Source organism: Giraffa tippelskirchi, chromosome 7 (genome assembly GCF_054371585.1).
Source record: "Giraffa tippelskirchi isolate mGirTip1 chromosome 7, T2T-mGirTip1v1.2.pri, whole genome shotgun sequence".
Lineage (NCBI taxonomy): Eukaryota > Metazoa > Chordata > Mammalia > Artiodactyla > Giraffidae > Giraffa > Giraffa tippelskirchi.
The window spans coordinates 78,898,630-78,923,547 of record NC_137281.1 but is presented as its reverse complement, the minus strand read 5'-3'; the positions used below and the strand labels follow the sequence as shown (position 1 = coordinate 78,923,547).

Below are 24,918 nucleotides of genomic sequence, written 5' to 3'. Positions count from 1 at the left end.
AGATCGCCCGGGTGGGTGCAAGATGGCGCAAGCGGCCGCGTTCGCCCTGCGCCCCCGGCGCTCCTAGGCAGGCATGTGGCCCCAGCCCCCAGCCGCCCGGGCTCGGCCCCGGCCGGAGCCCCGGCCCCGGCCCCGGCGCCGGCCCCGCGGGACACTGTGAGCCGCGAGAGACCCCAGAGCCGCGCGTCGCCGATCCCAGCCGACCGCGAGCCCCATGGCTGCCTCGCGCGCCGCGCCCCCGCGCCGCCGGCCCCGGCTCCTGCTGCCGCTGCTGCCGTTGCTCCTGTTGCCTGCGCCAAGCGATGGTGAGCTAGGGCGCCCGCGGTCCGGCTGCTGGGGACCGAGCCCCGGGAAGGGCGAGAACGGAGTAAGCGGGCTCGAGGGGCGGACCTGGGGAGAGCGGCGCGGACCTGCCGGCGGACCGCGGGCTGGAGGGACTTGCCCAAGAAGGGGAGACGAGCGGGACGGGGCGGAGCCCGGGGAGAGGGCACTGAGGCCCGGCTGCTGGGAACGCGGAGCCAGGCGATGCTGAGGATGGAGCCCCCAGAAGAGAGACCCACATTCAGTCCGCTGCGGCTCCAAGACTCAGTAGTGTTCGAGCCCGGACCAAGGGGCAAGGAGCGCGGCAAAGCAGGAGATCGGCGGGCAGGCTGGAGTTGGGGAGAGGGGGGAACGAGCCTTGGGAGACCGCAGAGCTGAGTCCGTTCCGAGGCGCGAGTTGGGGAGCGCGGAGCCCGAGGGTGGGCACAGAGTGGCCCGCGGCGGCCAAGGTTAGGACACCGCCGACCCGGGAGACCGCCAACCCCGGGGGCGGAGTCCGGGACTGAGCGGGCTGCGATGGGTGAAGCGAGCGCGTCGTGGATTTGGAGAGGGACTGGGACGCGGAGTGCGAGGGAGAGATCGAGGAAGAGGGAGGTCTCCGGCTGGCCGTGCGTGGGGAGGGGGAGACACCCTGCGAGCTGAGGAAAGGAAAGAGAAGCCGACCGAGGGCGAGAGAGCGGCGGGGATGCCCACGTGCCTGCTCTGCCCTGGAGGGTGCACACGCAGAGCTCGGGATCTGCCGGCTTTGCTGCCCGGAGCTCCGTCACCGCCACCCTATTCCCTCAGTGACTGTAACGGACCCATTTCACACGAGAAACGTGAAAATCTAGTCGCTTCCCCTCCCGCCCCAAGTTCTCAGCAGACACTTGTCTGGGCGGTATTCTCTCCCCTCTTAGCTCCGGAGAAGCAGGATGTCGCAAGCGCATCTAGTAGAAAGTTTATCCATCCCCCAGTTGCTATTAAAATACCGGGGTTGGGGTGCGGAGCCGAGGCAGCTGAAACTCAAGTCTTGGGAAGGATGGGTAGGGATCTGAAGGGGCGTGACCCTCAAATATCTTAAAATACGAATTACACGTCCCTGGGGGTGCAGTAACGCCCCTAACCGCAGCGCTCCTCCTTCTCCTTTCTCCCCCTCTCTGCCGGGTCTCCCCCCAGCCAGGGAGGGCGCTGGTCTGTGAAGGGAGGGGCCCGCTCCCGTATCACTAGTTTCCTGGAAATGTGGAGGGGTCTGTGGCTGCCTTCTCAGCCCAGGTGGGTTCATTTCTCCAGGATTGAAGTTGTAACTGGTCTGGTAAGTTGCTCGCTGGAGAAGTTGGAGACTTGGCATCACGCCTGGGACTGGAGCTCTCATCCTTCCTCTCCCACTTCTGATTCCCTAATCACCCTCGTTTTCTCCCTTCTCCCTTCTCTTCTTCCCCCTCGTCTTCCCTTTTTCCAGTTCCTTTCTCTTCTGCAGGAGTGAAGAGGTTGCTGGGAGAAAGGTTCTAGGAGCCTCCTTCTTTCTGAATTTTGAGAAATCTGAGTAGATGTGTGGTATCCCTCATCCTCTTTATGACAAAAGCAAAACAAATGGAACTGCCAAACCCCAGAGCATCCTAGGGGTGGGGCAGTGGAGCTGGACCATAACCTAGCCTGTACCCAGTCCTGGACCCACACACCATTTTCCCTGTTCAGGTGGTGTTGTCATCAAAAAGAAGCAGCAATTTATTACTATCTCACTTTATATTTGTTTAGAAATTTTAACTTTTCATAGTGCCTTTAAGTCTGCAGGTCATATTTAACATAGGGCTTCCCTGGTAGCTCAGTGCTAAAGAACCCACCTGCCAATGCAGGAGACATAAGAGACGTGGGTTTGATCCCAGGTTGGGAAAGTCCCCAGAGGAGGGCTCGGCAACCCTCTCCAGTATTCTTGCTTGGAGAATTCCATGGACAGAGAAACCTGATGGGCCACAGGTCATGGGGTTGCGAAGAGTCGGACTGAAGTGACTGAATGACTGAAGTGACTTAGCATGCAGGAACAACACAAGCCATATTGTTGTTCCTTACTTAAACAGTTGAGGATGGAGGAGCCAGGGCAGATTGAATACTTTACCTGGGGTCACACTCTGAAAGTCTGTGAGGCTTCAGTGTTTAACCAGGTGGCCACAGAAGTGGCAGCAGCTATGCTGGAATCAGTCTTGCTTGTAGGTCCCAGATTTGTAACTATTAACTCTGAGATCTCGGACAAGTTGCTTAACATCTCTGGGCTTCAGTTTCCTTTTCTGTAAAAGATATGAATAAAGACCTCGTGCCACAATTAAAGAGTCCATGCACCACAATGAAGATCTTGTGTGCTGCAATGCAGTCAAGAACATACAAATAAAAGAAAGGTGGTAGAAATAATATCCATCTCTGAGACGGTCTGTTGATTAAGTAACTGTACTGCATGAGATGACACTTCATAATGCAGAAATTTCTACATATTAATAGAGATTCCAAGCATGAGATGACCCTTCATAATGCAGAAGTTTCTATATATTAATAGAGATTCCAGTTAATATCTCAGAATGATGGGGATGGGACACTCAGATCCAGAGAACTTGGAAGCCCTGTGTTTTCAAGTTCATTCCACACTAACTTCTCCTTTTACTCTCTCTCCCCCACCTGATGCAGGTCTTGGCCACTCTGCTGAACTGGCATTTGCTGTGGAGCCAAGCGATGACGTTGCAGTCCCTGGGCAGCCGGTCATGCTTGGCTGCAAGGTGGAGGGGACTCCTCCAGTGCGAATCACCTGGAGGAAGAATGGGGTGGAGCTGGTGGACAGTACCCACTCCACTGTGCTGGGCAATGGGTCCTTGATGATCCGCCACTTCCTGCTGGATGGAGGAGGCAGCCCTTCAGATGAGGGGGACTATGAGTGTGTGGCTCAGAACCGCTTTGGGCTGGTGGTCAGTCGGAAGGCTCGAATCCAGGCTGCAAGTAAGTGGGTGCCCTTACTTTTTTTTTTTTCCAGGTCATGGAGGGATAAAGGGAACCATTCCATCTTATGTAGCTTCTGGAGAACTAATGTCTCAGCATGGGTCAGTTGAGAGGAGCATAGCAGCAATTTGCAGTGGTGGAATTATATCATTTATTCATTTAACTGATTGGAATGCAATTTGACAAGAATGTAGCCAAACTGTTGTAGGAAGAGGGAGAGAGAAAGCCAGCTTTATTCAGCTCTTGGTTCAGTGTGTCTTAGCTTCCATATGCCGTTATATTATGAGCATCCCAATCTTCTGAGTATGATTTTTGTGTTTAAAGATAAACTTTGGGGGTGATTTAAGAGGATTTTGAAGGGTAATTTTGATTACACGCAGTTTTTAATTACATGCTGACTTTCAAACCTTTGGGGTAGAATAAACCTCACTGTACCAGTGATAACATTCTGAAGCTTCAGCGATTTGCTTTACAAAAAATATGATAGAATAATTTCAGGGTTAACACAGTGATGACATTTCTCTCACTCACCTTCCTGTTGGTGTACCTTAAAAAAAATTCCAGCTTTATTGAGGTGTAATTGATAATAAAATTATAAGATATTTAAAGCGTACATTGCAATGACTTGATATTTGATATACTTTTTTGATTGGGAGAGAAGAGGTGTTTCATCTCTAGAATTGTCCTTAGCTGATGGACCGGCAGTCATCGTGGTGATGAAATGATGGTTGTGTTCTACTGCTCTGTCCTACCAAACGTCTGCTGTTGCTGTTTAATCTGTGTACATTCATAGGTATTATCACATAAACCAAAATTATTTATGCATCTTGGGAAGGTGGCAAGCTATGAGGGTGGGAAGTCTGCTCACAGACTTCTGGTTCTTTCTTTTTTTTTGGCTGTGTCGCACAGCATGTGGAATCTTAGTTCTCTGACCAGGTATCAAACCTGCATCTCTGCACTAGAAGCAGGGAGTCTTAACCACTGGACTGCCAGGGAAGTCCCAAGAACCACTGCTCTTAAGAAAGGGCAAAAGTTTTGCCAAGTGGAAAATGTTCTGCATCCCATAATCTCTGTACTTCTGGGTGGTGTCTTGAGGTGGTGTCCCTTAAAAAGGCTGCTTTAATTTTGGTTGGTAATCATTCAAACTAATGCTTATTAAACACTTGCTGCGTACTGGGCACCCTGCCCAGGTGCTTTATATGAATTATCTTATTTAGTCATTGTGATGACACTGGAAGATAGGCAGTCATCATCCTCATTCTACAGATGAGAACACTGAGACTTAGGGGGACTGGCGACCTTCTGGTGAGCAGAGAAGCCAGGACTGCAGTTTAGGTATTCTGAATCCTGCACCCTCCCACTTAACCCTTGTGGCATGCTGCCTCTTCCCCGTCTGATCACTGACCAGTTTCTTCCTGGCTCCAAGGGCATTTGCACAGTTGCTCTGAACGGCTGGCGAGTGATGAATTGTTCTGAGGCAGGAGGCCTCTCATTGGGTTTAAGATGCCCCTTTGTTCTAAGGAAGGCTCATCTAGGCCCCCATATGGAGCTCTCTGGGAAGCAGCCCTGGACCTTGAGACGGAATCACTTCTGGCTCAGCAACCCCTCATCCTCCGGCCCTCCTGGCAGTGTAGGGGAAGGCTGGTGCGTCCTCCGAGCAGATGGCTGGGTGTGAGGAGGAAAAGTGGGGACAGAGAGTGGGGACCCAAGGAAGCTTGTCGTACAGGAGAGAAGAGACTTCTCAGGGAGCTCTCCCTGGCCTGTGTCAGCTCTGAGGGCTTGATGGCTCCTGTGTCACCAGCCTAGACTTCTGGGAGATAAATCCCCAGGTGTTTATATAGAGCTAATTGTAAATGTGCTTTTTCTATAAATGGTAATACCTTCAAGATGTTCAGCCTCCTTAAACTCCTAACAGTATAAGCAGTTGAGCTGTGGGCTCTGGCTGCAGGGAGGGCCAGCGGGAGAGGTCAGCTTGGTTAATCCTCTGGGGTCCTGGGGACAGCTGGGGATTTGCCTCCAAACCCTGGCAGTCTGATACGGGCTCTGTCCCCAGCAAGGCTTGTGGCCCCTCGGGGAAAGCTTGGATGGTTGGATCCCCTTTCCTCACGTCATAGGCTCATGTCCCTGTGAGGTTTTAGAAATTTCTAAAGCTGATAAGCCGCCTGGGTTCTCTCCTTTGGTAACAACGCCCTGCCCATGTGCCCGCAGGCTGGGCAGATGTCGTATGACATGGGAGGAGGCCTTCTGAAAAGGTGTGAGGTGCCTTCCAGAGCCCCTGCTTCTCCCGCCTGCCCCACAGGGGCTGACAGGGTGGGAGGATGCTAAGCACCCCTCACAGACACACAATCCACCCAGTACATTAGCCCAGTGAGGCAGGTCGGTGTGGGGCACCAGCCAGAGGCCGATGGCTGGGGATGCCTCCTCTTCCATCCAAGTGGGCCTGGATGCTGTCATTGAAACGGCCTGACCATGATGGACTAGACTCCAGGCCCATTTCTTGGGGGCTTCAGTGGCAAGTGTCTCCTGTCTGGGATGGAGTGGCTCAGGGTCCTAGGAATACTCATGCTTCCAGCATGTCTGGTTTCTCTGCCTTGCTGTTCCATGTGTTTATAGTTTGGGGGCTGAAAATTGCAACACTTGTGAAGGAAGAGATCCTAGACAAGTTAATCTCTCCATGGCCCAGTGTCCTCACCTGTGAAATGTACATATAATTCTACTTTGTGGGATGGTGGTAAGGACTAGCACACTCCACGCTTTGCCTGGCACAGAGTTGGTACTCAGTAATGGAGTCAATCCTCTTTGCTTCTTTTAAAGGCAATTCCAGTCTTGTGGCTCAGCTGATAAAGAATCTGCCTACAATGTGGGAGACCTGGGTTCGATCCCTAGGTTGGGAAGATCCCCTGGAGAAGGGAAAGGCCGCCCACTCTAGTATTCTGGTCTGGAGAATTCCATGGACTGTATAGTCCATGGAGTCGCAAAGAGTCAGACACGACTGAGTGACTTTCACTCCCAGTGACATTGCCAGCAAAAGCAGACTCCTGAATCCACTTCCAGCCCCCAGCTTTCTCCCACACTGGGATTCAGTTAGGGAGTACTCCAGGGAAATCTCTCAGGGAGTAAGTCTCTTACTTCAGAGCTGGAGTGCAACCTGTTCTGTTTTAACCCCTTCCTGGGCGGGTCTGGGGATTCTCCCAAGCCTCTGGGTATCTGCTGAAGCTTGGCTGCCCTGTGAGACCCTCTACCATCCCCCTGGAGAGGCTCCAGGAAGGGTATGTGGGACACCTGATACAGTGGGAATAGGCAGTGACTCATACCTGTTGAGATCTGTGTGCCTGGATGACTCCAAAGAGGGATGGGGTGGCTACAAGGAGGGGAGATAAGTGGGGGGACCCACCCCCAGCTCCCCTCCACCCCCAGCTCCCCTCCACCCCCAGCCCCCCTCCACTCCCAGGACCCTCCACCCCCAGGATCCCTCCACCTCCAGCCCTCCTCCACCCCCAGCCCCCCTCCACCCCCAGGTTCCCTCCACCCCCAGGATCCCTCCACTCCCAGCTCCCCTCCACCCCCAGCTCCCCTCCACCCCCAGGTTCCCTCCACCCCCAGGATCCCTCCACTCCCAGCTCCCCTCCACCCCCAGCTCCCCTCCACCCCCAGCCCCCCTCCACTCCCAGGATCCCTCCACCCCTAGGATCCCTCCACCCCCAGCCCTCCTCCACCCCCAGCCCCCCTCCACCCCGAGGTTCCCTCCACCCCCAGGATCCCTCCACCCCCAGGTTCCCTCCATCCCCAGGATCCCTCCACTCCCAGCTCCCCTCCACTCCCAGCTCCCCTCCACCCCCAGCCCCCCTCCACCCCCAGGATCCCTCCACCCCCAGCCCACTTTAGACAGATACTCTTAGTTCTTGCCGCTCACTTTCTGACCTCAGTTCCTGATCTTGAGCCCTTTGGGAGATGGAGTGAAGAGGTAGATGATCTGGAACACAATTTGTCAGACTTTGCTGTGCCCGTGAATTTACCTGGGGATCTTGATAAAATTCAGATTTTGAATCAGTAGATCTAGGCCAAGGCCTGGGGGTCCTGCAGGTCTAACGAAATCCCAGGTGATGCCAACAGTGCTGGTCCACAGGTGTGAGAGGAGAGCCCCCTCCCACATCATAGTTGCTAGCATAGGGGCGTCTGTGGGCAGTACAGTGAAGTCTCGAGAACATGGGCTTCAGGGTCACATCTGGGTAGGTTTAAACCCCAGCTCTGCCACTCACAGATGACATGTCCTTAGCACCAGTTACTTTTAACTCTCTTGAGTCTGTGCCTTCATCTGAAAAGGAAAAAAAAAAAGCATAATCCCATCATCCTATCAGGGCTGTTGGAGACTTAAATGAGATGACCGATGGAAAGTATCTGGCCCAGGGCTTGGCCTCTAGAAATGCTCATTAAGTATTATTGTTAGTATTAGGTTTGTTGTTGCTGTTGTTTAGTCGCTAAGTTGTGTCTGACTGTTTGCAACTCCATGGACTGTAGCTCTCCAGGCTCCTCTGTCCATGGGATTCTCCAGGCAAGAATATACTGGAGTGGGTTGCCATTTCCTTCTCCAGGGATCTTCCTGACCCAGGGATCAAACCCATGTCTTGTGCATTGGCAGGCAAATTCTTTACTCTGAGCCACCTGGGAAGCCCCTTGATAGGTACTGAGCGCTAATTTAGGATGAAGATAAGCCTGTTCCAGTGCAGGTAAGATTCTCAAAGTGCCAGGATTGCCTCCCCTGTAGCCCAGAGCCATCCTGACTGGGCGTGCCCAATGATGGTTATGAGTGTAGGCTGTGGAGGGAAACAGATCCCCAGCTGGATGGACTTGGGTAAGTCACTGGAATCCCTGAGTCTCAGTTTCCTCATCTTTAAATTGGAGGAAATAATACTTAGCAAGGAGGAATGCTAGGAGGATCCCCCATGACAATACGTGTAAAGAACTTAGCACAGTGCAGGGCACATAGAAAATGTTCCTTAGATACTGTTATTATTCTGGGGTGATAACAAAGGTGAGACATGTGAAGTTCTAAGCTTCTTTAGATATGGTGGTTCCAGGAAGGTCCCTGGTGACCCTGGACTCCTAGTAAGAGGCAGTGGGGCGTGGTGAGAGGGAAGGAAGTCCAGGTCTAGTCCCCTGCTGTCTCTACCTTACTAAGTCACCTACTGCTCAGGCCCTCAGTCACCCGCTCCTGAGGTCTGAACCATTCTCAACCTGTCTGAACGAGGGCAGTTTCACCAGCTACTCTGAAATCTCTTCAGCAGCAACATCCATGCCTGTGTGGATGTGGGGGCAGGGTCTCAGCATAGATCTGTGGAGCCAGGTCTGGGTGGGCAGGTTGGGAAAACTATGGGCTAGAGCTGCTGAGTGGCACAGCTTGTGTGGTGGCCTCAGTATATTTAGGGGACCCCGGAAGTGCCTCAGTGTAGGGCAGTGGGTTGTGCAGGGAAGTGGTTCCTGGCACAGTGACTGGTGACCCTGGAGGCCTTTGTCACCTGGAGGCCTGGTGTGTGAAACCCAAGCTTTTCTCTCCTCTTTGAGGGGCAGCTCAGCCAAAGTGGGTGTTGTTCAGTTGCTCAATTGTGTCCAACTCTGTGACCCCACAGACTGCAGCACGCCAGGCTTCTTTGTCCTTCACCATCGCCCAGAGCTTGCTCAAACTCATGTCCATCGAGTTGGTGATGCCATCCAACTGTCTTGTCCTCTGTCGTCCCCTTCTCCCGCCTTCAATCTTTCCCAGCATCAGGGTCTTTTCTAATGAGTCAGGTCTTCGCATCAGGTGGCCAAAGTATTGGAGTTTCAGCTTCAGCATCAGTCCTTTCAATGAATATTCAGGACTGATTTCCTTTAGGATTGACTGGTTTGATCTCCTTGCTGTCCAGGGGACTCTCTCCAAAGTAACCCTGAGGAAATCTCCCCTCTGCCCCTCACGTGCGTCCGCCTGCCTGTTAGAGCAGAAAGCAGGTGCTGCTGCTGAGGTGTCACCAGTATGATGAGCGATGGCCATGCCAAGGCCTACGCTCACACTAGGCAGGTCACCCGTGAGTACGCCAGGGTGCAGAGGTAGGTGGAAATCAGTACTCCACAGCCTGACCTCTTCCGATGCTCTTGAGAAGCTGTGAGGTGTGGTGGAAAGGCCCTTCCCTGGACACCAGAGTCCTGTGTAACTCTGGGCAAGTCAGTCACCCTCTCTGGACTTTGTTTTTCTGATTGTAATATTGAGTCGTTGGACCAACGTTCATCTCTGCACTATGACATTAAGGCTTCCTTTCTATCCAGTCAGTCCTTGGGAACTGCCTGCCTTTCTGAGCCTTTTCCCAGTCTATTCTTGCCCCTGCTCGTCCCTTACCCGATCCCTCCCCAAAGACCACTTAATTCACAGTAATTTCTTCCTCACCCTCCTAAGGCGGGGAGTACTTGTGGTCTGTGGCATTCAGGCTCAGCCTTCCTCTCAGTGGGGGCTGCCTGCATGGTTAAGTAACTGTTTTGTGGTTGGATATTCCATCTGTTTCCTTAACTCGATTTTAAGCTCCTAAAGGGCTTCTCTCTCTTTTGTATTTCTCACGTCCTCTGCTTGTGGAGCCCGATAAAAACTAAATGAACATGTGGCCTTGTAGGTGCAAAGCTCCATCTCTCTGCTTCTCTTTGACTTTCTCTGTTTCTCCCTACCTCGTTACTGATAGCATAGCTTAAAGGAACAGAAGCTGGTGAATGGGGAATATAACACACTAGGGGCAAAATCTTGGGGTGGCTGTGGCTGCGTGTTTTTCTCTAGAGGAGCTGAGACTCTCTCCCTCGGCAGATGGCGTGCAAATCAGAAACCACATTGCTTGGTAGCCCTCATGCCTGGGTCTTGGGGTCTCCTGCCTTGGACTGTATTCCCTGGCCGGGTAAAGGCTGTGTCCCCAGGCCTACTGGCCTCAACTGTAGTGGGAGGACTGCCCCTCACCCCACCAGCAGGACTTGAGTGTGGAAGTTGAAAGCTTCTGGTTCCCACACCTTGGCTCTGCTGTCACAGGCAGCCAGCTGGCCCCTTGAACACAATGTGCAGATCTTCTCTGTTCCCATTCCTGGCATTGTCCATGGCCCGGCGCCTTGGCTGGGAATGCGGGCCGGTGAATAGCGGAGGCATTTGCAGCCTGCAAATGAAACAGGCCCCCAGCCCCCCATTCCCTCCCCACCCCCCTGGAGAAAGGACTTTTTCACTTCTGGCCTTCTTGCATTGCCTTCCCCTCTCCTCTTCAGAGTCCCTGCAGGCGTGTGTGTGTGTGTGTGTGTGTGTGTGTGTGTGTGTAAGAGACTTTTCACAGCAGCTTGAAGGCTGTTCAACACAGCCTTCAAAAAAAAGTAGAATGGAACAGAAGGGCACCCAGGATGGAAAACCAAACAATTCACTGCTGTCGTTGTTTAAACTGGACCGAGTGGTTCCAAAAATGTCTGCCTGTGTAACTAATCTATGGATCCCTAAGATCTCTGGCCCTAGCCTTGTTGCAACAAGAAATACAGAGACCAGTGCTAGTGCTAAGTCGCTTCAGTCGTGTCCAACTCTTTGTGACCCCATGGACTGTAGCCCGCCAGGCTCCTCGTCCATGGGATTTTCAGGGCAAGAATACTGGAGTGGGTTGCCATTTCCTTCTCCAGGGGATGTTCCCAACCCAGGGATCGAACCTGCGTCTTCTACATTAGCAGGCAGGTTCTTTACCACTAGCGCCACCTGGGAAGCCCATGGAGACCAGTAATGTGTGTGTATATTGCCACATGGGCCTCTGTGGGCACCTGAGCATACAGGTACGTGCCGAAGAAGGGTGCATGGGGCTCAGGATGAGGGTCCAGCTTTCAAAGGACTCTCCTGTGGGAATCCCTCTCCCTGAGCAGTGTGACCAGGCTAGAGATCTAGAATGGACAGAACTGGTGCGGGGCAAGAGGGGGTGGTGGATCATTTTATTAGGTCCTGTAGCTGAAGTGAGAAAGGAGGGAAAGCTAGCCTTAGGTCACTGGCAGAGGGTGGGGCTTACATGATGGGCATGGGGTCTGGCCATAGTAACTCTGGGAATCTAGGCCGTAGTTTCCTTATTTATTAGGCGAGTGCCAGCAATCTGGCTGCAATCCGAGCCTGCTGGCCTGGGCTGCTCATGTGCCCACCGCCCCCAACCCCACCCCCGCCACCACCAAAGGACCATTCTTTGATGTCTGAGCTTGCTTCCCCTGCCTCCAGCTTTGTTCACTCTGTTTCAAGAAAGGCTGACCCTTTCTGACTGCCCTCAAAGGTAAGGGAGGGGCAGAGGAGCGAGTGTTTTCTGTGAATCGGAGCAGCCCCAGGGGTGCTTTCTGGACAGGTAATATTGTGACCTATGGAAGGGCAAAGACAGGGGCCCAGCAAGGACCTGAAGAGGGGCAAGCAAGGAGGAGTGCCAGGCCAGACCCCAGACCCCAGACCCCAGGCAGATGGAGAGGATGGAAGTGTGGGCTTAATCCAGGCCAGCTCACCACCTGATTCAGGCAGAGGGAGGACAATTCAATGCAGAGGGCTCCCAGCCCACCCTCTCCATCTCTTCCCTGGATCTTAGCCTCGAGGCTCCTCAATCTTTGACAACCCCCCACACACACACTCTGCCCCCCACCTCTGCCCTCCTGTGAGGCCACGTTCAGGGTCTTTGTCTTGAGCATTCCTCCTGCCTCCTGGTTTCTCTTGCCCTCCCTTCCCCCTGTCTGCAGCTCTCTTTACTATTCTGTTTCCTCCTGCCTCTGGCTCCAATTTTAGCAATTCCTGTGTCCACCCTCCGTTGCTGTGCTTGGAGGGAGACACCGCTGCAAAAGTAGGTGAGCTCAAGCCTCGTCACAGAGCAAAGAGATGGGAAGAGGGGAGTCACAGAGGATGAGGTGCAAAGAAGACCCCAAAGGAAGGCGTTGGTGGCCTCCCCAGCAAGTCAGAGTCCCCTTGGGGCAGACCTTCCCCGAGAGAAGAATCTGAGAACACTGGCCCCTGCCTGGGCCCTGTCTCTGAGCCTGGACACTGACCACGGTGGGTGGTGGGGGCAGCCCCAGGCTGCTCTCTGGAATGCTGGTGTTGGGTTGCAGTGCAGATGCAAGCAGTGATAATGGGCAGGAACTGGACTTTCTGGTCTGGCTGCTGCCCCCAAGGCCATTGGAATGTGAGGGGGGACTAGCAAGAGGCCCCAGGGACTTGAAGTGGGCAGATGGAGACCAGACCACCAAAATGGAGAGGAGGGGGTAGACCACCAAGAGAGAGGACCAAGTTCTAGCCCTTTCACTGAGTTGCAGGCTATAGTCTAAAGAAGCCTAAAATTCCTGGTCCATCTAGGACCTGGGAGGTCTGCCCAGCCCCTCAGTGGGATCACAGGCATCCAGACTGCAGACTGCATCCATTTGGACCTTGCCTGGTCCCACCTCCTCGTTTTACAGAGGTGAAAACTGAGGCCCTGAGGAGGTATCCTGCCCAAGGATGTGATTGGTCCTCCAGCCTGGGCAGGTTGGAGAGCCCTTGAGTCCCTCATACTGATTGCCCTGCCCAGTGCCTCACCGCTTTCTGGTTGGGGATGGGGGAGATCTTTTTATATCCCCTCCAGGGCAGACTGGCACATATATTTCCATTTTTCTCCTGATCTACCCCACCCAGGCTCGCTCTGTGGGGGTAGTTCTGAATGTGAGTGTCAGCCAGTGGGTATGGGCTCCTGACATCCATGGCACATCTCAGAGAGTCTCTGAGTTTCCAGAGCACCCCGGATGCTGAGCTGAGTGGTGTGAGGGCTACCTACGTGCTGGCTCTGGTGAGGAACCTGCTAGTAGTAGCAGAAGTCATCCTAGTCAAAGGGGGCTGCACTGTCCTAAGCCCTTTGTGTGTTAATTTACTTAATTCCCACTCATTTCCACTAGTAGGCATTACTAGTCCTATTTTACAGATGAGTAAACAGAAGCCCAGACAGGTGAATTAACTTGCCCAAGGGTACACAGTAAGTAGAGAAGCTGGGATTTAAACCTGGTCTGCCTGACTCAAAATTCAATGGCCTGAGTGTCCTTAAAGGGGGCTAGAGTCCCTTGAGAACGTAATCAGTATTTTTGCCTAAGAAATATTAACAGAGCCACATTCCTGTGCGGGAGTATTGAGAGCAAACAACTTAGAACCCTGGCCAATGTGGGAGCCACTTCTGGGTGTGCCAGATGGGGCTACATGGCCCCCACCCCCAGTTGCTGCTGGAGGTCTGGGGAGAATCTGGAGGGCAGTTAGGCTGGGTGCTCTGCTGGGATGCTCTGCAGAGAAAAGTTGTCTTACCTGAGAGGCTGGGTGGAGTGGCTAGATACAGGTTCCCAGCAGGAGGAGAAATCCAGAGGGTGTTGGGCTGTAGGTGTGGGAATTGCTTGTTTCACGGAGGAAAGACAAGTTCCCCTCCCCTGGGGCCCCTCATCTCCCTTTCCCTTTCTTGTTTCCCCTGCATAATGATGCTGATTGCTCCACATCTGTCATAATTACTCTTTGTTTGAAAATTCAGAACAAATCACAGGAGAGGAACTGGTGTGGCTTGAGTAGGATCCTTCTCCCTAGGGGTTCCGGAGATGGGGGCTGGGTAGTAGGGAAGATGCCTTGGAAGATGGAGAAGCCAGGCTGCTGATTGTCCTTTTGCTGCCGCCTTGCCTGGGCAAGGTGGCCTAAGGCCTCGTGGAGTTACGTGGCCCCCACCCCTGACCACAGTCCCTGCCTGCTGTGGTAGCTGGAAGATTCGGCTACTGCCCCAACCTGGGTGTGTGGTTGACCTGAGGCCCCTGCCCTCTCGGCCCCACTGAGCAATGTGTTGGACGGCAGGCTCCATGGTCAACCCAGCAGCGCTGCAGGGAGGGGCAGGCTGTGCCTGCTGGGAGGAAAGTGTCTGTAAAGACTGCGTACTGGGAGGAGCCTGGATCTGACATAGCCGTCATCATTACTTCTGTGCCTTCCTTGACTCCCACTTCAACCAGAAGCTGCTTGTAATATATAAATATTCAACTCATCCCCATGTGGTTTTGGATCCACAAAACCCAAAGTTCACTTTCCTGGACCTCAGTTTCCCCATAGGTGGAAAATAGTGTGGAGAGGACCAGATTACAAGGTTCTCACTTCTAAAATTCAGAGAGGCAGACTCGTTTTGTCTTGAAGGTATTTTCCCCCTCCCCAATTCTCCTCTCTCCCTCTCCCCAGGCTGGCCCTAGCTCTCTCCTCCATCTCCCTCTCCCACTCCTCTGTCTCTCCCGTGCTGGGCTTGGCTTCCTTTTTGAACTGTCAAGATCACAGTTCTACAGCAAAGCTCTCTTGTCACCCTCACCCTCTGTTGCTGCCCCCACCTGGGCAGTTGCCGCCTGCCTGGCTCCTGGCAGCGCATGTGTTAGAAGCGGGGCTCCTGAGTCCTTGGGGTTGGGGTGTGGCGGCGGCGCTCTCCCCCCTGCGCAGGGACTGGCTCTCCGCCCCGCGGCAAGCGCGGTGTGAAATGAGTGGACCGAGAAGAGGAATGCCGCCAGCCCTCAGCACAAAGCGGGCTGCTTCTCCCCGAGGCGGGGCCCGGCCGGTTGGCCGACAAGGCAGAATCATGTGCCTTCAATTAACCTGCGCTGCGCAGTCGCGGGGCTGTTAAGTCACCGCGCCCCGTGTCTCTGTGGATATGAGAACATGTGTGCGTGTGTGAGTGTATCTGTGGTCTGCGAATGCGCCTGTGTCCTCCTTGGAGCTCCTGTATGGTCCACTATTTCCCTGGCCTTCACCTGGTAACTCGGAAACTGGCTCCCACTGACTGGAGGCCTCTTACTGGTCTTGGGGAGCAAAATGGAACAGGAGAGGGGAGGTCTAGGGCTCCCAGCCTCCTTCCTCCCAGTTGGCTTGGAGTGCAGGCCAGGGATTGCTGACAAGGGGCAGGAGCTAGACAAAAGTTTGTAGGCCAGCCTTTGAACAGGAAGCAGAGGGGGTCCTGAACCTTCACAGAATGGCAGCTGGAACAGAGATGTGTGCTTGTCTCCATGACAGTGCTTGGGAGTGTGCTTCCCCCAGGGGCAGGCAGGAATGGGGAGAAGGGACCTTTCCAGGTTTTGCTGATGCACCCTCACCCTACTCTGCCCTGTCCCCAGTCTCTTGCCCATGTTTCTCACATCACTGCTGTGGAAGCTGAGACCCAGATTGCAGGCCTTGCCCCAAGTCCTGGGTGTACAGAACTGGGACAGAAAGCATTCAGGCATTCTTTCCAATGAGTTGATTGGCCAAATGGGATTTGGGATTCTAACTTCAGAGCCGGCATCTTAGAACACTGAAACCGAGTATTTGCTTGTGATAAACAATTCCTGGATCTTTTCCTGCCATCTTCACATCTCGCTGTTTTTTTTCCTCACCTCCTCTGCTCTTCGTGGGTTATTTTTGTTTTGCCTCTTACATCCTAGCTTATATGGAATGTCACTCTCTTTTTGCAGTAGTTCTCTTCACCCTAATTTTTTAGAGGTCTCTTAAAATTGCATGCTGGGCTTCCCTAGTGGCTCAGTGATAAGGAATCTACTTGCCAATGCAGGAGACATGGGTTCAATCCCTGAGTCGGGAAGATCCCCTGGAGAAGGAAATGGCAACCCACTCCAGTATTCTTGCTTGGGAAATCTCATGGACAGAGGACCTTAATGGGCTATAGTCCATGGGGTCACAAAAAGTTGGATACGACTTAGCAACTGAACACCATCACCACCACAGAAATTGTATGCCAAACCTCTAACACCTTAGAGAAACCCGTCTTTAGTCCCACTTGAAGAATGGGTTAGAATATCCATGATTCCACTATATAAGAAGACCAGTGAGTCTCAGGATTGAGCCTGTTTGATATTCCTGCTCTCTTGTGTTTCTGATTTTGCTTCTCAAATCAGTCATTTTCCCATTGAACCGTGACAAAATCAAGATCGTTACAAGCAAGGCTGGTAAGTATAAGGTTGATGGGATCAAGCCTTCCCTAAAATAAGCCATATAGCTTTTGTTGCCTCAATTCGGGAAGGAGTCATTGAACTGTAGACCCAGCTTTGCTTTTTGGGGGTGAGGAGAATCAGAAGACACCCCAGTCTGTTCTGGGACAGTGAGTATAAAGCTTGTTCCTCCCAGTGGTTTGCAAACTCCTTGAGGGGTGGGGCTAGCTCCTCTGAGCATCCTCAGCGCTAAACACAGGGTGGTGCCTGGGAAGGGTGAGAATGGAGAGCTGCGGGCATATGAAAGGGAGGGTAGGAACGCGTCCTGCCTGCTGTGGTCAGCACACTCATCCTCTGGAGCTCAACAGCCTGGACTTGGGGGATGCAAGTAAGGCTGAGTCGGATATCACTCGAGGGTCTACAGTGTACTTTCACTGAAGCCATTCTCCGCAGGCTTCTGAGTCCCCCACTGTCAGAAGCCGAGAGCAGCCATGCCTGCATCTAACTGTATCACCGGTCTCCTAAACCAGCTTCTTCTAGTCTTAAGAGGCACCTCGGTCTCCCTCTTCTGTTCCCTTCCTTGAAACAGCCTTCTTCCAAGGCCCCACTGCTGGCCACTTGGGGGAGGATCGAGACTGGACGAAGCTGCAGGTGAGGTGATTGAGTGCTGAGTGGGAAGGGGTTGGCCTGGTGAATTCGGACCTCAGTTTACCAGGAGAGGTGGCTACTGATACTCAGTCACCTCAGGGTGGGACACCCTTCCAGACAAGCTGTAGAAAGTCCAAGGATGCCAGACCATTGGCCTCATCCCCAGAATGGCTAACAGGCTAGTTCCATGCTGGGAAGTGTTCCTCTTCCCTTGTGCTTCATGTGCATCCTCTTGGGAAGGACTATCCTTGCATATGTACATGCCTATCTTCCTGTTACCTTGAAAAGTCATAACCGTGATAACGAAGCCTCCTACGAATGCATGTTGCTGTGGGAATGGATAAGGGGAGAAAAAAACACACTCTCCTTATTATACTCATTATCTTCTTATCAAAATATTCACCCATGGAGCATTATTTTTAAAGTTACTTAATGGCCTTGGGTTTGGGGAAAGAAGAGATGTGAGGAGAAATAGGCTTCCTTTAAAAAGCACTATTTTAGTTAAAATTGTTGAATCTCCAGTTTGGGCCTGGAGGCGCCTCATGTCTTTTGAATAGTGGATCATTTCCCAAGTGTAGTTTTCCAGGGATTAGACATTCAGGCACTCTTGTTGAAATCTGGACAAACTATAAAGACACGTGTATAGTACTGTATAATAACAATTATAGCTTCTGTTTAAATGGTCATTTTAGTCTTATAAAATGAAGCTAGTGGCCTGTATGGCATTAGAATGACCTCTGATCTACTACAAACTAACTGTTGCTTCCTTGGATAGGTCCTTTTTTTCTCTAGATGAAGGGACTTTAAGCATCATTCTCTACAGTTCTTGGGTCTGTGAAGGGGGCTCAGGGACTGGAGATGATGGAAAGAGAGGTCAGATTGGTGGAGCTTCAGGCTTCTTACATTTACCATATCCACAGCAGTTCTGTATTACCTTTTCGTTTTGTTTTGGAGTTCTTTAGACCAACTAGGCAGATCAGCTGACTAGGTAGACTGGCCTAAGCAGGGGAGTAGTTCAGCAGCTGCTGGGATACCAAATAGGCTTAAGATTCTAGAGCCTTAGGCAGAAGAAACTTGACTCTGAGGTGAAGATTTAGGAGAATTATAAAGAAAAACATTAACATTATGATCATATTGGCAGTTATGACCAGGTTAAATTAAACCTTGGTTGAGAATTGGGTTAGAAAAATAATGACCTATACTTAAGATTTTTCTCTCCTTTAAAAAGCATACTTTTTCATGTATCACTGTTACAACTAGTGCTCGATAATGTTAGATGTGGTTGATCAGTCAACACAAGGAGCCGTTTTGGCTGTTGTTTAGTCTCTCAACAAGTGTTGTCCAGTCTCTAATTTTATTCTCAAATAAATGGATGGATGAAATGGCAACCCACTCCAGTACTCTTGCCTGGAAAATCCCATGGATGGAGGAGCCTAGTAGGCTACAGTCCACAGGGTTGCAAAGAGTAGGACATGACTGAGCGACGTCACTTTATGGGTGGTCCTGTTTCAGAGTCTAGTTATGGGCTGCACGCAAAGGGTTCATAATCTCATTGTGGTAACATGGACATTAGAACATTAGAAGAGATTGCTGCCTTAGAAAGAGCCCAGTAATATGCGTCATAAGTGATGCTAACCAAGGGCTACTGGGTCAGCCCAACAGCCTACTGCTGATCTGAGCAATGGACCTTTTTATCAGTTGAGAAGCCTGAAAGGACACTGGATCTTCTGTATGTTCTTCCTCTAGGCAGACGTAACCTAAGAGCCCATCAGAAGGGATTAGGAAGTACGTGCTTCCAGGAAAAGGATACTGGAACTGAAGGATATTAAAGCAGGTCAGTTATCAAATCAACCAATCTCTAAGAGCATCTCTCCTACACCTACCTGCCTCTAAGCTGAGTACTCTGAGGGACAGAAAGATCAAACACCTCCTGATCTTGAAGAATGTGAGCTCCTCTTGCCGCCTTGCCAAAAAGCAACCATAACTGGTGGTGATGGTGAAGAGAGAAGGCAGCCTGATAAAGCACAGAATCTGTTGAATTCATAAACAGTGTGATTGTCAGCCTATCCATCTGCATGGTGATTTTCCTTTAGTGCTGATTTCTAAACTGAACCTCTCACATCCTTATACAGGAAGAAAAGGGAAGTGCCTCAGGCTAGTCCAGTTCCTGATAGAGAGTCAGAGAGTCGGTTTTCACGGGCAAGTGGTTGAAACTCCAGTCCTTCCTTCCCATCCACCGTTCTCATCAAGGGGACCTTTCTTGGATCAAAGCAGTGGCCTGGGTGCTTCCGGTATCACATCCCAATCCTGAACCCCGGCTCTGCAGACCTGACTATTTGGACCTCCCCTTTCCAACCATTCTCTCTTCCTCGCGGAACATGCCAGTCCATTCCTCAGCCCCCACAGCTCCCCATCTTCCTGCCTCTTCTCTTCAGATCCCTGTTCCTCTCCTCACATCTCTCCCAGCCATTCTCTGAAACGTCTCCAGCCCTTACAGCCGGTGGCACACAGTTGGGCACTGAAGAATATAAATCCTCGACTCTTCCCATTGTTTCATGCGTTCCCAGCGAAATTTAATTAGGCTGTGAAGGCAGGGCCGTGCTTGGTTTTTCTCCGAACCGGGCTGTCCCAGTAGGTGCCCCTAAGAACCCACTGGTGTACAGGGGAGCCCCGGGGCAGTCTCGTATCCCCCGCCGGGCTTCCATGGGGAGGGGGGGCGCGGAGGGCTTCTTCCGAGGGGAGGCGGGACCTGCTTCCTCAGTTTCCCTGGGCTGGCCGGGTCCACCCGGGCGCAGCTGGGGCATTTGCCCCGCTGGGGGGAGGGGGTGGCGGGAAATGGTGCCTCGCTCGCCCCAGCGACATCAAACCCTCGTTTGGCGTGCGAGGACAATGGTTGTCTTATTTTCTCCATTCGCCGCGCACAATGCCGGATTCTCTCATTCACCCGCGGCGGTGCGAGCGAGGTAATTAGCCAGCGCCATTCAGCTCGGACACTATTGCTATGCGGGGGGGCGAGGACGCCCGCGTCGGCGGGGATTAGCCGCGGCTCGGGGTGTGCAGCTGCGGCCACTTCAAAGGGGCCCGACGGCCCGGCCGGCTGTGGGAACCGGCGCCGCCTCCCTCGGGAGCCGCCCCGCCGGCTCGGCCCGGGGCCCGGCGGACCGGACGCGGCTGCTCCTCCCCGGTCCGCAGCCGCCCGCCGCGCGCTCTCCGCCGGCGCAGGCTCAGCACTGCCCGGGCCCCGAGCTCCAGTGTCGCTCCCCATCACACTCCCGCTTTCATCAGGACCTCAAGGGCTTTTTTTTTCTTTTGAGTCCCGAGAGTCAAAGGGCAAAGAGGGGAAGGTGGAGGGAGGAGCGAGGGGGGATGGGAGCTTGACACAAAGCGTTGACCTCTGCCGAGTGGAGCAGATGGTCCCACTTACTCCTGCTGCCGAGCGAGCGGCTCTCAGGGCCCCAGGCTCTGGGGCCCTGACCCCGCCCGGCAGCCGAATGCCAGCACTGGGCGCCTCGCAGAGGCCGGGCTCCCACATGCTCCTCCACCCGCCCCGCTGCCGGCTCTTGGCATTGGAGTCAGACTGCCTGGACTAACTAGCTGGCCTCGTTGCTGGAGGGGTTGGATGGGTGGATGGGGTTAGGGGTGCTGGGCTGAGAATCTGCCCTTGTCGGATGCTGGAGCTCGGGGGACGATAAAGATTCTCGAGAACCTGCCAGACCAGGGGCTCCCGATTCTGGCCGTGCATATATGACAGCCTCCTGCGCTTTCATAGCCAGACCAAGGAAGTGGAGTCCGGAAATCTGCACTGTTACTCAGCACCCTAGGTTATTGTGATACACAGTCAGGTTTGAGAAGAGGAGTGGGGGTGCTTAGTCCTAAGTCCTTCATTTCATTGAAGAAGCTGAGACTCAAGGAGAGAAAGTAACTTGCCCCAAATAAACAATGAATTGTGGCAGGGTGGGGACTTGGGTGGAAGAAAAGATAATGTGTAATGACCCCCAAGATCATATGACCCTTAACGCTAGCATTCAGGACACAGTTAATGAGGACTCATTATTTACCTAGTATTTGTTCTGGGTGCTGGAGGTAGAAAGGCAAATTAGACCATTCTGGGCCCATAAGGGACTCATAGGCTAGTAGGTGATTGATGTGTAAGCAACAGATTCTGATATGTTTTGTTAAAGGCTAGGAGAGAGGCACAAAGGCAACACATTCAAAGCAGGAATTAATTCTGCCTCCTTTGGGGGCTGTAGAAGATGAGATACTAGTAGAGAAAATGGCAAAAGAGTTCCAGGCAAATGGGGACAGCAGAGGTAAAGAGAAGTATGAACATCTATGATATGTCCGGAAAAGACAAGCTTGTCTCACACGATCGGAGTGCAAATTACATGAAGAGAGAACTAGCTGCCTTTGAAGCTGGAAAGATGAATCAGGATCTAATAATGAAGATCTTAAATGCCATCCCAAGGAGACTACCTTGATTCAAGGCAATGGAGAACCACCAAAGGTGCTTAATTGGATATTCAGAAAGATGATTATGGCTTCAGGATGGACTAAGAAGAGGAGGTGTGTCCGACACTTTGCGACCCCATGGGCTGTAGCCCACCAAGATCCTCTGTCCATGGGTATTCTCCAGGCAAGAATACTGGAGTGGGTTGCCATGCCCTTCTCCAGGGGATCTTCTCAACCCAGGGATCGAACCCAGGTCTCCGGCATTGCAGGCAGATTCTTTACCAGCTGAGCCACAAGGGAAGCCCAAGAAGCGGAGGAAGGGAGCACTAGAAATGGGGAGACTGGACAGGGGAAGCTATTACAGAGACAGTAGAGAGTGTTGCGAGCCTAAGCCAAGGCAGTGGGAGGGATAAGGGAGGTTAGCCCGGGATTAGTGACCAGTTGACTGTGGGGGAGAGGGCGACAGGTATGGCAGTGACCCCTTGTTTTGTTCTAGCTTGGGTAGTTGGCGCATGGTGAGGCTCTAAGAATCACAAGAAAAGGAAGAGGTTAGGGGTGGATGTGGTGATTCCTTTGAATTTAAGGGAAAGCTTTTGAAACCTTCTAGAGAAGATTCCTAGGGCTTTGGGAGACCTCTTATAACTAGAGGACAGCAGTGGCGTTCACCAAATGAGTCTACTTGCAAGAGCTGGTGCCCCAGCCAAAAAATTCATGATCTGTTCGTGGAATGCAGGTCTCTCTCCTCCCCCAACAGATAAGGCTTCTCCTGCAGTGTTGCTGGGGTGGAGGGTCTGCAGGCCTTAAACGATCATGGTTCAGAGTTGAGCCTCCAGAGATTCTGTAGAATCATGAGAGGTAAATACAGCATCAGATCAAGGTTTGAGAAGAGGAGTCCTTTCATGGGAGGAGAGAGACCATTTCACTTAGTGTTATCCCAAAATATTAGTGGTATGAACCTTAGAGATTATCTTGTCTATCCTCCTCCGCTCCCATTTTAAAGATGAGAAAATCAAGGTTGAAATGGAACGGTCGCATAAGGAATCTGTGACAGACTTGATCAGGTCACCCCTTCCATTACCTAATGCCTGCTAGATTAGTCCCCTACAAATCCTAATATATGGTTCTGGACATTTGGTGGCAGTGTCTGTTTTGTTGAGTTGTCCTCATGGTCACGTGAAAGCAATTTACTTAATAGCTCCAGCCTGAGCCCCCTAACCAGACGTCCTTCCGGGAGGTGAGGGAGATCCAGTATCCTGACCAGAATGACGGAAGTTAAGGATGTTGTGGGCCCGGGCACGTTTACATAAGGAAGATTGGTGGCCCTGACACAGGTGGAGACGTGCAGTCTGTGGCGAGGGGCCCTGCCGGGCCTGGACAGTTTCAAGTCTAAGGCAGAGAGGGATTCCCAAGTTGATTCCTAGCCCCTGACCCTGCACCCTCGGCTGCTGCCTGGAAGCACGTGTGTCTCAAAGGCTGTAGCCAGATAGACTTTATAACCGGCCCAGTTCAACTCATCCATTTTTCAGAGGAGGAAATAGAGGCCCAGAGAGGGGCTTTGGCTTTATCAAGATCCAGTTATTAAAAGGACGAAGACAGTCGCGGCTACCCTTAGCACATTCACCTTCTCTCTCCCTGCCCCACCAACCCCACTCACCCCATGGAAGCCACTGGCATCCCACAATGCTTTGTCCTCTTCCTGCCAAACCCAGAAAATAAGTTACTCCTCTGTTTTATAAGACCTGACAAATGACAGGAGTAACTCTGCAGGCCCCATCCTTGCAGCTTGGTTTCTTGGTTTGCCTATTTCCACGAGCACGAAAATGCTCGTGGAAGGGCTACCTGGGGACTGGCGTCTGGGTTGTTTATTTACCTGTGTTAATAGAATTTAGGAAACATGTGTGGGCTCAGTGACCATTAGGAGGCTAATAACACTGTCATATCATGGTGCTTATCTGAGTTAGTTACGCTCTGTGAAACCTACCTCAAACCCTGGGGGAATTCAGTTAAAGTGAAGCCTGCTGTGTCATGGGTGTCTCCAAGTGTACGTAGGCGTGATACTTTTTTTTTTAGTGTGGTACTTTTAAGAGTCTAGGATGTCATGTGCTTCTGTGATTTTCTGTGCCATTGTTCAAAGGCATGGTCAGTCGTGTTTGAGAAGCATTTGAATGTGTGTGTCTCACAGCTGTGATGCAAGGAAAGAGCATGGGTTAGAACATTTTAAGTTCAAATGCCTGCTGTAGCATCATTAAATGTTAACGTGTGAGGATCATTATTAAATGACTGTGTGACCTTGGGCAAGTTACTTAACCTCTCTGTGCATCAGAAGGGCTAATAATCCCTACCTCTCAGGGTTATACTGACATAATATCTTAGCTTTGCCCATCAGTTGCTTCTGCAGGTTTCTGTTTTTCAGGGTCACAAGACTACGATCATACCTAAGACTCTGGCTCTGGTGTTTTCACCTTTCTGATATTTCTCGGAGCTTGGGTGAAAAGTCTAAAGTAGGGGTCTGTGGGCGGAGGGAATTTGCCCCAGGGTGCCAGGACATCCTCTTGACACGTTAGCAATCAGTAAGTATCTGTTGAATGAATGCTTAGAGTTGATTTAGTGGGTGTGCTATGTAAATATAGGACAGATGACTGTATTTCCCAGACCAGGACACATCCTCTGACTCATTGCCTGATATGTTGAATGAAAAATAGAGCAAAATATTTGAAGTTGGGACTGCTTTTGAAAACCTAGCAGTGGAGTGGGTAGGGTGGTCTCATGGGGTGAGTGATTCTCTTCACCTTTCCCTTCCCATGTGTAGGGGCCACACTGACAGCAGTGGAACACACCCACCTAGCAGTTCACCCAGGATGCCACATCGGGCAGGGGCCTCATCCGTGTCCCACAGCACACTCCACCAGACACATTTACACCCTCCATGGTGGGCTGGAGGTAGGGGAGGGATGGGGAGCCCACTGCTCAATGTGGAGGAAGAACCGGAGCCTCTGAATTATGGGCTGAATAATTAAAAGGAGGGCTTTGAGAGGTTTTATTCTCTTTGGGCAGTAAAAGCCCAGCCCAGAGACTGCAGAGAGCCCGACTGCCTCCCCTGCAGCTGTGCCTTGGGTCTTCCTGTCCGTTGGAATCAAAGATCAGGCCATAAAGGTTTGATGCTCAACATCCTACAGTGGGCCAACAACTGGATGCAGGGACTTTCCCAAGCTGAGTCTGGCCCCCCACTGTCCCCCACTCCTCCCATTTGTCAGAGGTGGCTGCCAGGAGGCAGGGGAGAGACGTGGATTTATGGCTGCTGACTTGAAAGACAAAGTTGCCTTTTGTGTTAGAATTGGGGCCGGGGGAGTGGTGAGCTGGTGGTGGTGTGGGAGGGTGGGAGGGAGGGTCTGGGGTTCAGGGGCCTAAGGCAGGGGGTAAGGGGCTTGAGGAGGGGGACAAAAGGATCCAGAGGCTTCTCAGAGCAGGGTCACCAGGCAAAGGCCCAGATGAATCAATTACCCCCAGCAAAGCTAAGCAGGGCCTCTGAGCCATTGCAGTCTTCTGGGGCTATTTGTAAGCCCCAGACACCATCCACCCACACCCATCCACCCAAACCCCACACAG

At 52.2% G+C, this 24,918-nt stretch overlaps 1 protein-coding gene across 6 annotated transcripts in view; it reads left to right on the top strand.

Annotated features, from left to right (window-relative positions):
• IGDCC3 (immunoglobulin superfamily DCC subclass member 3) overlaps positions 1–24,918 on the top strand; it is a 42,556-nt gene continuing 17,638 nt past the window's right edge. For 3 of the 6 annotated variants that reach the window (XR_014060507.1, XM_081513772.1, XM_081513771.1), the window contains exons 1-2: positions 226–367; positions 2,974–3,279. Coding sequence is in view for 5 of the 6 variants with exons in the window: in XM_081513772.1 (XP_081369898.1) it covers positions 3,048–3,279 (232 nt within the window). In the remaining variant the exon portion in view is untranslated. Of the gene's footprint in view, positions 368–2,973; positions 3,280–24,918 lie in introns of all 6 variants that reach the window. The other 3 variants (XM_081513774.1, XM_081513773.1, XM_081513770.1) reach the window with 2 other exon arrangements.